This window comes from Rhamphochromis longiceps, linkage group LG1 (assembly GCF_057381845.1).
Source record: "Rhamphochromis longiceps isolate RC_006_pf linkage group LG1, R_longiceps_female_GT1.1, whole genome shotgun sequence".
NCBI classification, from domain to species: Eukaryota; Metazoa; Chordata; class Actinopteri; order Cichliformes; family Cichlidae; genus Rhamphochromis; species Rhamphochromis longiceps.
This window is the reverse complement of record NC_140557.1, coordinates 10,250,501-10,266,528: the sequence shown is the minus strand read 5'-3', so window position 1 is coordinate 10,266,528 and position 16,028 is coordinate 10,250,501. Positions and strand designations below refer to the sequence as shown.

The following is a 16,028-nucleotide window of genomic DNA, read 5'->3' as shown; positions in this document are numbered from 1 at the left end:
AGTTTCAACTAACATATTGATTTAAATAAAACTGGTTCGTACAGAGGGCCAAATAAGCACCTTCACAGTACTCAAAAACAAACTCGATTTAGAGCAGATACACAGTAAAAACTGTGATTTCTGTGAGCACAACTTCCATCTTCTCATAACGTTATGTTCTCAATGTTTGTTTCACATGCATGCCACACATCCTCACCCAATCATGCTCTATCAGCTCTATGGGATGTTGGGTTTGACCAGAAAGAATGTCCTGGTTTTCCTGACTACCAGTAAAACAGGCCCAAAACTACCCCACCCCTTACCACACTGTCTATTCCAAACACAAATCTTGTTTCCATATTAAAAAGGCAGCTTTTAATGGGCAGCTGTCTGTGCAACAAGTGTGTTTAAATGGCTGTGGGACTTTTAATGACATTTTCAACTCTCTCTTTCCCGCTTTCTATGCCACATTTCTTTGCCAAGTTCTTACTGTGAAAGGCATAATTATGAAAATACTGTTTTCATTTGTGAATCAAGTCAAGGATAAGCAGAGGAATTTAACAAAAGAGAGTATGAGTGCGATACTGACTGCTGCTGATGTGAGCCTTCTGTTCCCACAGCAAACCACAGAATGAGTGAAAGCATGTACCTTAACAACTAATTACTAACTCGCATGAGAAACAGGCAGCATAGAGATAAGTGCATATTTACATGGGTAAAATTTGTTTATGCCGTAAGTAGAAGGTAAATAAATACAATCACCTGTCATCTCGTTCAAAACAAATTAATGCAAGAATAAGGCATACTCTGATGTACTTTCTAGCCTGGGAGCAAACTAAGATGGGAGGACGATTACTACGGAAACAGCAGCTGTGAGGTTCTGCTGAGGTCAGGACATGTCATGCATAACTGACTGATTGCTTAACAGGGGTGGGTGCATGAGAGAAGAACTCATAATTTACAATCAAGCGCACACAAACACACACCTCACAAACACCCAGGCCGCAGACAATCTCGCTGCACGAACGTAACTGGTCTAAGGGACCACACAGACATGTTTTAGATAAAGACAGACAAATTAGATGACAGAGTCTTAGGCAAACCACTGCGCTTGCGCTAATTACAGGCTGGCCGGCGATAAAAGAGGCAGATGACATGTCCTTATTTGTTTTCTCCCTCAGTGCCCAGAATAAAGTAAACACAGCGATGTAGATGACGGCAAAAGTAGGTGGTACAAAGAAAAAGGCACACAGACAAAGGTACAGAACACGGCTGCGGGTTGGGAGTTCAGCCCACCACACACAGGTGTTTACCCACCACTGCAGGAGAGAAACCCTTAGGGTAAGGAGATACAAGTATGCACCCAGCAAAACTACTGGCTTGTAACACGTGCCAAGGAAAACAAACTGGGCCAGCCCTGTCTGTTCTGTTTGCAAAACAGGACCACTGTTGTGAGAGTGATGAAGATGTAAATGTGGGGCTGTTGTCTGGGAGATCTGATTAACCTGTCACCTCGAGTTGCAACTTACATCACGCAGGCACAGTTGACAACATGCCCGGATTGACCTGCCCCAAACCAGACCACTGGTTTAATGCCAGTACAAACATCACCACCGCACCGCTAATTAAACCTATTTATTTAAGATCTGATGCCACCTTCTCTGCACTGCACCCTACAATCTCTGTTTTCCAAAATCATGCACATCATAGACATGTGGCTGTGAAGTCAAATGAAAAAGTCATGTAATGACAAATTTTTTAGAACAATAACACATGGACACATGGCAGATTTGATAGATTGATGGGAACTTGTGTCTGTAAACACTTGAGTGAGTTATCTATGTCATGAGCAATCCCAGTGTGGTGCCACCACTTCTAAAACTTTTAGTAGACCTGTTTGTCTTTATCATGGACACGAGACTGACAATCTTTCCAACTCCCATCTGGTACAGAGGGACCTCCATTGTCTCCGAGCTCCCTCTCTCGCCCCAGCACGGGAATCAGGGCGGGGTCTGTCAGAGACAACACAAAAGAAATGTCACCACTCTGAGAATGAAGTGCCAGCCGAGGAAGGTCTCTCTCCTTTCTCTGTCACTATGCATCTCTACAGGGGTGCAACTGGTAGCTGACAAGACTGTTGGGGTCATCCCTGGCTGGGCACAGCTTCAACTTCAGCTCTCTAGCCCCTGCTGGCCCTGAGTGACCCGTGGGTTTGATGACAGACTGGACCTTTTGTGTAGAAGCGGCCTGTCCAGGTGAGGACAACAGTGGATGACAATGGCAGGAAACATAAAGCCGATAGAGGCTGGGAGACAACCCTACGGGGTCATGGGTCAAACTGGACAGCTGAGTGATGAGTGCAGCTGTGAACACGTGGACCTCCTTCTCTGCCCTTTTAACTCTGCTTGCCATGTCAGCTGATGTTTCCTTTGTCTTAGGATAAAGACCTCACTAACTTTCAGCACACTGGAGAAAAGTAGTAAACACGGACAACAGATGTATTACGCCACAAATTCTGATTGTACAGCTATGACAATGACATCCATCCCAACCTGTACAGTGTTATAAGCTCCTTTTCAAGAGGTCACTAGAATACAATTACAACAGGACACTTGTCAAAAATTATTTTTAAACTGTGAATTAGTTTATTTTTGAACTAAGGTAGAAACTAAATATAAAGAATGTTACTAAACATACAAGAAACTAGATATTATCTAACTTTAACATAAAAAATCTATTGTTTAAAAGAGAGAAAACCTAGTTGTACGCATTTATTTATGTAGTCCATTATCACAGCAAGCTTTGCAGTGTAAGACAGTGTATGTCCGTCATTGCTTATTCTCATTTGGTATGAATCCAAAATGCTGCTAATTTGCAGCAGTTTCAAGGATTCAGTAACAAATTTGTTCAGTCTTTGTTGTCCTCCATTCTATAATCCGAGGAGAACAGCAACTGTAGCATAAATAAAGAGGCCTATTTTAAACCTTGTAATGTATTACCACCCCAGTGCCTCCAAACTACACCCTGTTCACACATCCTGAGCTGTCCAACTGTTTCCAGTGCCAAAGGTCAATGACTGCCTACTCTCCTACTGGCCCACACTCAGAGATGGGAAGACAGGGTTGCCAAGTCAGGCACAAACCCTGCTTTGGATCATAAACACCTCCGTCTGTCTACCCTCCTCTTTTCTACTCCACAGAGGTGAGTTAGGTTTTCACTCTGTTAATCTTTCACTTCAGGCCTTCTCGCTTTTACATTGGCCCACTGGAGAACATAGAAGGGGAATGAAAGAGGGGTAGTAAAGGATAAGAATGGATAAAAGAGCAGGAAGAAAAAGCCATAGAGAGGGCCAGATGGGCACCTTCACAGTCCATTTATCAAACCCAATGTGGCCCTCCCCTCCCCTCCCTACTGCTCTCATGTCCTAAACCCCCATGTAATTCTGTAATGATTTTCATTATCATATAATGACCTTACAAAGCCTACAGCAGTTTGCATGGTCAGTACAAAACTCGCAGCTGTTCCCTTCAGTATTTGCTTGCTGGCTGTGACAAAGCTTTTTGTTGTTGTTGTTGTTATTTTTTCTAATGCCCAGAGCAGTGACCTCTAGGTTTTGCAAGGTCAGCATGAGGTCACCTCATCCAGGATATTCAACAGTAGCCACACTGTAAGCACACAGACTGAAGACAGCGTCTAAAAATGCATAATGAGCATTGACAGCAAGATAAAACAAAACAATTCTCTAAATATACTGCAGAAGACTGCAGGCTGAAGAATTTTCTGTGTATGTACTTCCAGTGTGGATCCTTCATTACCTTTGTTAAACCAAAAACCTTCCTGGTGCCACTGGGATGTGCCATTTTCTATCCTAATGGAGCTGCTCCCTAGAGGTTGCGTCTTGCTCTTCAATCTGCACTTCCTGTGTGGCATACTGAACTGCTCTGCTGCGGCACAGTCACCCACCCATATAATAATCCATCTATTTCCAGGGTACTCACGGGGCATTTACCAAAGGGACATGGAGGGCAGCATCTATCAAAGAATTCACCATGTGCATCAGGAAAACCCAGTTACCAGAAAAGCTCATAAGAATAAAAAAGCTCTCATAACTTCGTTGGCTCAGAGTGAATGAATGGACTGCTTCCACTAGCACGGTGAGAGCAGGCATCACTCACTCTGAGTGCCTATAAGTCAATGGTGAAGAACCACTGGTCACCGGCTCCAATTCCTCTTTCTTTCCTTCTTGCTTGTACTAAAAATGGCTCGCAGGCAGACAATGGCAGCTGGTAGGCCGAAGTTCCACAGCAAAGAATGCTACTTTAACTGGTGTTTTAGAAACAAAAGTCAGTGAGAAACTTAATCAATCAGCGCTGCTTGTTTATGTTTATGGGCCTCTAGCAAAAGTCATCAATCATGCTTTTTTTTTGTTCCTTTTTCCATTATATTTTTGCAAGTATTATATGCTGAATGGAAACCATGGAAACAAAAGGCAGTGTTATGATGAAAGCTTGCCTGTTGAATATTGTGTGGAAACCTAATTAGAACGCTAAATATAAAAAAGCAACAAAATGAATCAGCAAATTAATTTTAGTCCTATTTTAGTGAATGCTTTTATGAAAATAAATGATGGTTTGAATACATCTGACTGGAGTGCACTACAATTCCCTCACTCTGCGTCTTCTGTAATAAAGTGCTTCTTTAATTCAAAATAACGACTTTGCCTCTTAGTAGTATGCATGAAGAAATTAAAACTTTTTCATGCTCAACAAAGTCGAACAATCCCTGACCCTCATCAAATTGCTTATCAGTACCAGTACTTCCCACTTAACATTGCGCATAGCTATGTGTTTAGTTTTGTGAAAATGCTATCTGTTGACAGCCACTTGACAGCATGACCCCTGGCTTTTCTGTAAGAGAGGGTGGTGTAGTTTAGGGATAGACATAGAATGTGTGTAAGGGGAAGAAGAGGTATCAGGAGCAGCTGGAGTTCAAACATATTGTGTGGGACATGTGCCTTCCACCAAAACTAATCTAATCAGTCTTTCACTGCTGATAGAGTAAACGTCTGTCTGCTCTGCCGGCAAGGGCTGAGCATTTCCTGTCCCAGCCAGTGATGCTGGTTGTCAGCATCTTAGGGTGGGCTGAGCAAAATGTAGGGTCAGACATTGTTAGCTGGTGGTAACATCACATTGTGGGTGGTGCGGGAGAACTGCGATGGTAGGGGACAGTTCTGATGTTCACTTGAGGGTGGGGGTGGCGAGATGGTTTCTAGCTTTCAGCACATGCCGCTGGAATGCACTATCAGAGCAGGCCCTACATCAGAGTTGTGAGGCACTGGGCGTTGACACAGCAAAGCAAGGTGTGTGGAAACAGCCTGTTTACAAGACTCATCTGGATGGGACAAATCTAAGGGTCAACTAGAGGGGATAATGCAAAACATAGAACAGAAGAATAGAGTGCCTTAGAAATATGAGGGCGTAAGCACAACAGGAATTTAACATGAAGTTTTCAAAAGAAAATGGATTTGTAGCCTTTGAATTATCTTCCTGCCGCTTTGCTTTCACTAAGGTTTAGTGAAATGTCTATTCTCACATATGGGTTCTTGTCCGCATGTAACTCTGAGGTCAAAACTATTGAAAGAGACAATAAAGAGTATAGCAAATGTGAATGTAGTGGTCATGTGTATATGTAGTGTTTGTATGTGTCCGTGTATGTGCTGGCGGAGAGAGTAAATGGCTAAAACTAACAGCTAAAACAACACTGGTGCATGTGTGAGGCCCTTCTTTATCTGAATGGATAACCGACGTTCTAACCTCTGTGCTCTCCTTCTTTATCTGGAGGGAAGGAAGTGATTGGGCCTATCCAAGACACATGTGTCATTGTGATAACTGTGATAACCGCCAGGCCCGAGGACCTCAAACCAACACCAACCACACCATTGCATATCTCTGGAATTCACACCGATTCACTGAAAATGAATGATCAATGCACATTGAAGCAATGTAGGCCTGATGTGTCACCTTTTGCAACTCGTTTTTATTTTGTTTGATGATGTGATCACAGTTAATAAATCTCTTAACTGAGAACTAGATATTGACACATTTTACTACTGCAACAACACTACACGAGCTATAATAATAGCTCTGGGTTTGCAAGTGAAATGAGGTGAAATGAGATATTATCTTTGCTTTCTGCCTTGGTTTGTGTAATCTTGAGGAAATCACAGCAACATGCATGCATTACTTATATTTGATCAAATCAGTTTAGAAAATTAATAAACGTTATTATTGGAGTGTGATGGCATTTCCATTTAAAATAGGGACTCATAACTGATAGACTACATATCAACAGATGTTTGTTTTTTTTGAAGATCAATGGAAGTAACAAAGTTGGTGGTATATTGTGTTACCTGTCTCTCCATGTCTGTCTTTGCTGGTGTCTGTCTGTCAAAGCAGACAGCAGGATCTCTGCCATCTCCCTCCTTCCTTCTTCTGCTTGGTCTTCCTCCTCCACTGCAGCCAGGAAAAGCATAGTCTGGATAAAAAAAACAGCAGCAGAAGTGGAAATAGGCGGTTCAAAATAGAACTGAATGGAAATATGTGAAATACCAGTAGAAATGGGAAAACTTCAGTAGAAAGTGGACAGGTAGAGAAGCACCATTAAAAAGTGCTTTAAATAACAGTGGTTGTTTAAACCCCACTACAGTGATTTACTCTATTAAATTCTACCCTAAATACTAAACAGAAAACTTGCAAAATTGGGTAGAAAGACCTGAAGTGAATCCTGGCGTGCTTGTGCTTCTATCCTTAGTTTAGAAATTGCACAGCTCTGAGCCAAGACTCAATTATACCATCCCTAGGATGACAGCATGCAGTAAGTCTAGTATAAAGTCAGTTTCACATCAGAGGATGGGCAAATTACACCCAATATTAGAGTGTGAGTCAATTAATCACGTCCTGCACAGCACAGTGTAATGTGTGAGTATCCCCCTGTTGAACATGAATTACAGGCTGGCTTAAAGTGTGACGTGGCACATCAGTGATAATCGGAGACATCCCTGCAAACCTTCGCCTCCAAGTCCTCCGCAGCCTCTAAGCTGGTTGAGAAGGAGTCAAATGAAAAAGGATCTGGCAGCCCAAATTAAATGCAGTGCTGTCAGCCACACTCAAATCCCTCTTTCCCCTCACCGTCTCCCTCTTCTTCTCTACCCTTCACAGACTCTCTCCCTCTCTGAATATCCTTAAATGTCTCCCCCCTCCTTTGCCAAGCCTCTGAGAAGTGATGGATCTGTAACTCTGACTGACTCTGACGCCTTGTTAAGAACAGTCTCTTCCTGTCACATCCACCAGTCAAGCACGTTCATTTCTTCCCATTAACAGTCACTCGCTTCCCCAGTCATCCAACCTTCTTTTCAAAAAACCCACTATGTAAGGGAACCTTCATTTCTTCCCCTCACCCTGTTTTTTAATCCCTTTCTGACAATACACCTGTCTGTCTTAATTCATGTGAAGATACGTTTGATTGTCTCTCTGTGTGTGCGTTTCCAAAGGAGAGCAGTAATATGCTTACTTTCTCTACAGCACACAGGACAGGTGTCAAAACATGTGGTGGTGTGTGACTGATTATACCTGACTCAGAGGAGACACCAAAGATTAAGGTGACCAGGAGGAGGCAGGGCTGGCTGTACTCCCTATGGAAACTGTGCCTTTCAGTTTGGATCAAACCCTGTCCTCCTGGGATGAGTGACAGGCTAAGAAAGTGCCAGAAAGTGTATTCAGACTGTATCACCATCTCAGCTGGTAGACATCACATTGCCATGCTGACCGTGTAGCACAACGCTGAAGAGAAGTGATTCACAGTTGATCTGAAACTTGCTCTAAGGTGCTTCTAAGCTTGCTTCAACTCTTCCCAAAGCTGACTTTGGATCAAAATGAATAACAGGGAAAGACTGCACATCCATCCTTTTCTGCTTCCAACTGCCAGGGGTTGGAGCTTTCATAGGGCCACAGGCAGGGTACACCCTGGACAAGTCCAGCCTATCGTAGACACATTATTTTCAAAATGCTAAATTATGTTGCATACACTTTACTCAAGTGAATCTTTGTTTTTTTCACCCAACTCAATAATTCCACTAAACACTACCTAAACAACCTCTGCTTTTGTTGGGGTGTGTATATATTTATGAGTGTGTATCGAAAGCTTCTATTTGTTCTCTACAAATTTTTGTGAGTACAGTGTAGATTTTTGTGAGTAGAGGTGTCCCTCTTATAATTTAAATCTGTGTTAGCAAGCCTCTTCCCCACAAAAATCGGTGAATGTCTGTTTGCACGGATAACTTTGTGCATGTATGATCTAGTGTTTAGAAGACCCAGTGCTGAGAGAGGCCTTCAGGTTTAGCCCCAGGCTGATCCCCGGGCCATGTAGACACCCTGCTGGTTGTTTACTGGTCAAGCCCAACCTCAGTCAGACTCAGCCAGATCACAGTCCTTTATCTCTGGGTCTGTGTTAGGACTAATCAGCCCCCTCTTTTCTTGTATTTACCCTTCGATGACAGTAGCTGTCCTCAGTCTACACCTCTCTCAACCTGACGCTGACCACAGATGTCCCCCTGACCCAGGCCACATTACAAGGTGAATGAGAGGACAAGACGTTCCTTGGTACTCTTTTCATTGGTCCCCAGACCCCATATTCAACCCTGTCTATTTTACTAAAGTTAGGCATAAACATTTCCGGGCCTGTGCAGAGGTGGGGAAGATAAACAAACATGCAGCCAAGCTGAGGTGATATTTTGGTTAGTGGAGAGCTAGAGTGATGATAGTGTTCCAAGCGAAGGCTGGCTGGAGGGCAGCCTGGGGCAGCTCACTAACACCTCGAGCCAGGACTGTATCTTAACACCAACAAGCAGCTGTCTAGTCTATCACATAAGGGCATGTCACTCATTCAACATAGAATAATACAATAGGAAGATTGTTGCTGCACATAGAGCAATATGATTTAGATCCTTTATAATGCAACAGAGGAGCTGTGAGTGGTCACATAAGAGCTAAGAAGCTGAAAGGCAAGAAGGTTAAAAAAAAAAAAAAAGATGCATGCACAACTGAAAGTTTGCACTCCATAAACCAGACCTACTAGCTGACCACCAGAGTGTCAGAGAAACTCTTAACACCCAATGAAAATGCCTTAGCTGACTTTATCCCAGGACTTTCCGGGTACTCCAAGTACTCTTAAGCTCACTGGCACTCTCTTTTAGGGAACCTTTCATGTCTGCAGGCCACAAATGCTTCAATTCCAAAATGAGCTCCCTTATTAACTTGTTTAAAAGACAGAGGTGAATTCTAGACGAGAACACCATCTAGATGATGACTAGATACCTAAAATAGGAAGGAGGTAAACAAACTCACAAGTAACACTAAACATTCCAGAAATTTGGCTGGTGGCTGGTGTTAATTTGCCACAATAGTGCCTCCCAGCCTAACTGCACCTCTGTCATACTGGCAACCTCCCCATAGGTCTCCTTGCCACTAGCATGTGTAACAGCCCAGCAAAAAGCCAGCAGACTCCCCAGTGTTTCTGTTTGCCAACATCTCACTGTGCCCATATGGAGGCAAGAATGGAGATAACTAGTAATCCTACTGGTTGTGACTGTTAAGCCATCACTGTGGACTTTAAACAAGATCCGGTCTCTATTACATAGTATTTCTATCATTTCAAAGGGTTTTTTATTGAGTGACTCATATTTGAATACTCCATGTGAAAATTAGGAAAATAATGAAAAAATAAAGGCGGTGCGGTCTGGGTTTGAATCCAACACCTGGCTGGTGGAGTTTGCATGTTCCTACTGTTGGTATTCCGGGTTCTCTCCGGGTACAAGATTAGGCTAGGTTATTGTCAATTCTAAATTGGCCATAGGTATTAATAACACTAAATTTGATAAAAGGAAGAGTATGGCTGGGTGAAAAAAATTTATATTTTTGTTGATAATTAACAGAAAGTGGTGGAACTCTTGCAAAGCTAAATGTTTCTGTTCAACAGGACAATGAGTCAGAGGTCTGCTAGTTTGAATTCTGAAAACGACTGACTTACAAGTGATAATAGTGCCGAGGGAATATACTTGAGAAACATACTAATATTGTATAAATGACAAAGATCTACCTTTTCAGACACACACAACAACAAGAAAGTTTAAAGTCAAAATTCATAATATAAATGTTGCTATATGCCAACATTTCTCCTTCTCGCGGCTGTATGTTACGTGTTCTCTTCTGTTCTCTCTCATTTGTCTTCTTTCAGATATTGTCCCCTTCCCTTGTTCATAAAAAGGTGTTTCTTTTTTTATTGTCAGTTTCTCTTGCAAGCACTCACATCACTTTGACGCAAGTTATTTTAAAAAATGCATTAACATCAACGGCTCACACAAGCACACACACACACACGCACACACAAAACCACACACTTCCTTTTCTCTCAGCTGTTTAATTTTTACTGTCCCCTTCCCACACCAAATCCAGCATAGCACTCCCGTTGCATGGTTAACACATTAGCAAATATATCAGGTTTTAAGATTCAACCCTTTTCTCCACATCTCCAGACACTCCATGGATTTTTGTGACAGTTTAAGTTCAGCTGCTCTGACACCTGATTTCATAGGCCCTAGCAATGAGAGTATGACAGACCCTTAGCTGCTTTCATCTCCCTCCTTACTCTAATACAAGAAACCAATATCACTTTGACCGCTGGTGGAAAAAGGCATTGAGCACCTTGCTCACAGGAATGGATAGTTTCTGGTCTCAGATGTAAACAACTGGGGAGCTGTGATCCTGGTAGGGCTCGCTCCAGTCTGGACAAGGGATCTGTGTATGTTTGCTGCATGCCACCAGCGAGTTACTTTGCACTGGAGGGGACTCTGCACCGGTGGAAAAATTATATTAGCCAAGGAAGAAATAAGCCCAGACCACATTCACTTTCCTGTGACATCACATTCAAAGTCATAAAAACTGTGTGTGTGCGTTAGTATGTGTGTGTATGTTTTTTTTTCCTTGCTTTGTGCCTACCATCACACGATTACAGATGGCTCAAAATTGAGGCATACCTGAAATGAAATTTACTCAGTTTCCATTACATAAGATTGGTTGATAGGGTGTGTGTGTGTGTGTGTGTGTGTGTGTGTGTGTGTGTGTGTGTGTGTGTGTGTGTGTGTGTGTGTGTGTGTGTGTGTGTGTTCGTGCGCGCTTGTGTGAGAGTGAGAGAGAAGAATGAAGGGTGTCAACACTGTTGATCGGGGTTGCTAGTGAATAAAATGAGAAATGCTTTATGAAAATGTTCACTCAAGAAAAATTTAAGGAAATCTTTATTTTGTATATTTATGTCTTTTTAAATCATCTGAGCAACGGTTAACAGTTTATACAATTGAAACATTCACACTGGCGGATTTCAAGGCTTTAAATTTACTCCCAATAAATTATTTTAAATCCTTTTGCAGACCTATAACAATAAAAAGACTGATATATTGCACCTTTTGTTTTCTATACAGTACACATTATGACTACTGCAATTTATTTTCTATGCCAAGATCTCTAAAACATTCAATTGAAACCTTAACAAGATTTATTTTTTTGATAAAACAAGATATTTCCCGCTTTGTGTGTGTGTTCTCGCAATCTCCGTGGTGACAGAAACCTAGGCCTTTCTGCCAGATTGACCTTTGCAAGGTCGCAGCTACCATCAATTATAGCAGCCAGTAAAATGGGGTTTGCTACACACAGCAGATTATATGGAGTGTAAAACATTAGAAAAATGTGTCTGAAACATCAGAGTAGCATGTCTGAAGTGACAAAGGGTGAGTGGGAATAGAGACAGTCCCAAAAAGGGAAGACCCCTGACAAGTGGTTTTGTTTGAAGGCATTGTGACACAGTCAAGTGGGCAGGGATGCTTTCTATGGGCCCACGGCAGTCCATCTTATGGACAGAATACAAGCAGGATGGAAGGACATATGCTTTGCACAGGGTCAAATGAAGCAGAACTCTCGGGCTTTTGTGGTGATCTCTTTTGGTGGCAAGAAGAAAAGCAAATCTGTTGTCAAGTTGTAGCCCAATGGGCCCACAAATATCACATAAAAATTCACCGGCCTGTTTTTTTGGGGGGTTTTTTGCAAGGCTTTTGTCTTTGACCCATGGTAAGGAGTGTCCGTCCAGTTGGCCTTAATGGCTAAACCACATAGTTCTTAGTCTGAATGAGCTCTCCAGCACACTGTGGCAGGGGCTACACACGCACTTGTGAAAACGGCACACCGGCCTGGCTAGAACGCATAATCCATCCATCACAAGAAAGCTTTGAGAGGCGCTTTGACTAATTCAGGACAATGAAGACAGAGCTGGACAGAGATATTTGCGATGAGCGTGACACTCAAGCACCTTCTGTTCTGTTGAAACCCCCTTTCTCTCTTTCAGTATATGAAAGCTGAGTCTAGATTCTAGCTAGATAGCAGATTGTGATCGGCACCTCACTCTCCTGCCAGTAAAAAGCTTTTTGCTGACTGGGGCCAAAGTCAGCCTTTCTAAGCCCTGAAGTAACAGCGTTACACACAGCACCATACTTCAAGTCTTCAAAAATGCTAAACCAATAAAAAGGATTTCCATCCATCTAAACATGCTCACATAGAAGAATTTTGTTTGAGAGGGGGGATATGCCTGCAGGGGCTGAAATGTTCTGCTAACAAAGTTTTGATTGAGTAAGAGAAGTCTGAACACTAGTGATTCTTCAGTTTCTGAATCTGCCTGACAGGGCTTCTTATATGTCCAGTCTGACATCAAATTTGAATTACTGGTAGATGTACAGTGAAACAATGACTGTATCTTAAGTAGAACAGATTAAGATCTGCAAAATTATAGGCCATAAAATACAATTTAAGTGTTAGGTCTGTATAGTATCAGCCATGAAGGAAAGTTAGTTTTACACATGCCACTTTTGTTTTTTGTTTTTCAACGTAATGGGTAATCAATAAATTCACTTTTGCATCACTGTCTGTAAATAACCTGTCTGTCTGTATTCTGCTTCATTCATATACACAAGAGTGGTACTGCACATGCCTTACACAATTCTATACATACCACATGGCGATACAGTAATCGTAAATGCCAAACACATAGCGCAGCGACATATAAGTAGATTATGGACTTGCATACTCTATAAGATTCTGTCTACTTCAAGCTGGCAGGGAAGTCAAAGACACTGTTGGAGCTTTTACATTCAACAATTTATGTTCAATAAAGCACCTATGCTCTTAAAAACTGTGGACTACACTGATATCATCTAATTAAGTAAAGGGAATTAAAAATGCACCTATCGTGTTCCTAATTATTGCCATGAATCGCAAATCTATTTTACATTGTATTCAGATATCAAAAGGCAGTCAAGTTCAAACTTCTTTTTTATGACATTTGTGTTTGCTTTTTGGTTGTATTTTTGGTTTAATCTTTCAACAAAGTGGCCCTCGCTGATCAGCGGCCAACCATTATTGCACATGTTGTGTGTTGAACCTTTTGATCAGCCCCAGAGGACTTTTTTAAAACAATCTGTTCTTTCAAATGCATTGCCATCAACTGGCAGCAGTGAAAAGGGAAAAAAAAAATAAAATACAGACTGGATCTAATATGTGTTTTTTCTGATTATCGCTATGGTCATTTATAGCTAAAGAAGTCATTTTAAAACTGCCAAACTTCTACAATGTTTAAATTGAGCTATTATTTTTCGTTTTGGAAAATGAATATGCAAAAATTACTTCTAATATGCATTTTAAAAAAATACATTCTAAACATGCTTAATTTTCTTTTTTTGCATATTTAGTATATCTTCCCTCCCATTGTGTTATGCGTGTATGTGTGATTACTCCTCACCCAGGGAGGCTGATTAGAGTGGCTAAAGGGTGTTTATGAGACAGTTAGCCGGGAGGAGATGCCACCCTGCCGCTCTCACCCAAATAAAAGAGCCATTTATTACATCCAACATGACCCTCTCATTACACACAAATAGGAATTAATGAGTGCTATATCGGGCACTCCCAGCAGAGCGAGGCAGGGCCCACTAAAGGACTAGCTTTAATTACACTGTCCTACATCTCACCCATTTAACACCACCCATCAGATCACTCTATCTGCACTGCAAGGGTAGCAGGTAGCAGGGTGGAAGATTAGTGTTACCTAAGAGGACGGCCAATGAATGTAAAACAGGATCTATAGTTAAATCACATTTAAAAAAAAGCTACCTGTTACCACCAGTACACTTTTAGGCTGTTTAATACAAAAACACAGATCTCAGGTTTTCTCTACTAGGATATCCTCTTCATACTGAACATGGCAGTTTTGAAAGGTGCACAGTAAAGCACTTCCCAAAATGCTCCCAGGACTTACGTGGCCTTTTCCAGTTTCCAGCATCAGCTTTTCATTTCTCTGATTTACTTTAACTCACAGATCCTGATACCAACTTCACTGTTTACCTTTATAACTTTCTTCCTCAGATATCAGGAAAAGTCACAACCACCCTGTCTTATTTTTCCCCCTTGTTCCACTTCCCTAAACCACCTCCATCTTCACTCTCCCCCCCCCAAAAAAAATTATACAATTATCATCCACAATCTTTTCCCATCTTTTCTCCTTTTCTTTGCGTTTCTTCAAGTGAATCAGGCAATTTTACAGCGTCTTCCCACCAGAATCATATCATTCTCTCCACCCTCTCCACACATATTGTTTTTAAACAGGACTGTGTATTTTAAAACCCAGATTGCTGCTCCAAACATGATAGCTGCTCCAGTGATTTTGAAGAATTAGCGAGGTACCAAGGTATTAAATACTTGTTATTTTCCTGTAGTAGTTGCGCACTTAAACAAAGGAAGTGATCATGGATTAAATTTCCACCACCTCTGATCCTTTACATTTAAGCTTGCTTTGGAGATGAAAAAAAAACTGTTATCTGAAACTTTTTAAATTTATTGCATGAACAGCGTATATCAGCTTAATTCCGTAGTTTTTGACCCCGCTTTTGTGTCATAATAACAAATAACAGACTGCTATGTCATAACCTAAAGACTTTAGTTTCCATTTTTGTTCTTAGTTAGGGTCTTAGGGGATTTTTTTTCCATTGTTCACATTGAGGATCCATAGTTGGGGTGGGCCGTTTTCATTTTCATTAATTGGTTTCATTTATTGTTTCACAATGTGTGGGCGATATAAAGCCCCCCGAGACTCTGATTAGAGACTGTACAAATAAATGTGAAATGAATTTGAGCTGACGTGTAGATAAACAATAATAAGGATATCAACCACATGACCTGATGAAGATCTAGATTCAGATTTAAATGATTTTATTAAAAGTGTGTGCACAAAGTTCAGAGTATGAGAACTCTATTTTTGTTCTCTGCGGCTTACAGAGCTCGGCACCACATTGCAATATGCATACTGCTATTTCTGAGTGCGGCGAAGATTGTACAAGCTGTCTTCATATATTCAATATTCAAAAAGATTAATATTTTCCTAAAACGACATAAATTGAACAATTTTTTTTCTTTGCTTTTTACAAATCAGAGTGTTTTCTTGTGTTTGTGCCAATATCTTTTACTAAACCATTTTGACATGATTGCCTGCAAGAGTAAACAATTACACCTGGATCAAAGTGCAATAATTTTATGTCAGGTGCTAGTTAGTAGTGATGTCTATAACAGATTGGGGGTTTCAGTGAGATGCCCTGAAATCTCTTTCATCTTTTTAAACTTTCTTTCCCATCAAGGCACTTTTCAACAAATACTCAGTCCCTCGCTGCATCTCTCCCTCGCCCTCTCTCTCGCTCTGTTGGTATGACACATGAAGCTGGGCCCTGCAGCCAACCCCAGCGTCCGCACAGAATGCGATTAAGCTGAGCAGTGATTAATCTGGGCTGCCCCATAATTCCTCTTTACCACTTTAATGGATGTTATCTCCCCTCCTCTGAAGGCTTATCTTGCTGATCAGGGCCAAGGATGAAGAGAGGAAGAGGAGGGGGTGGCTATGAGTAGAAGGAG

The 16,028-nt window shown here is 41.5% G+C and overlaps 1 protein-coding gene across 3 annotated transcripts in view; it reads right to left on the bottom strand.

Annotated features, from left to right (window-relative positions):
* The window catches only part of fto (FTO alpha-ketoglutarate dependent dioxygenase), a 115,205-nt gene that overhangs the window by 56,099 nt on the left and 43,078 nt on the right, over nt 1-16,028 (bottom strand). For all 3 annotated transcript variants that reach the window (XR_014914305.1, XM_085427639.1, XM_085427722.1), the window contains exon 8: nt 6,389-6,513. Coding sequence is in view for 2 of the 3 variants with exons in the window: in XM_085427639.1 (XP_085283765.1) it covers nt 6,389-6,513 (125 nt within the window). In the remaining variant the exon portion in view is untranslated. The remainder of the gene's footprint in view (nt 1-6,388; nt 6,514-16,028) is intronic.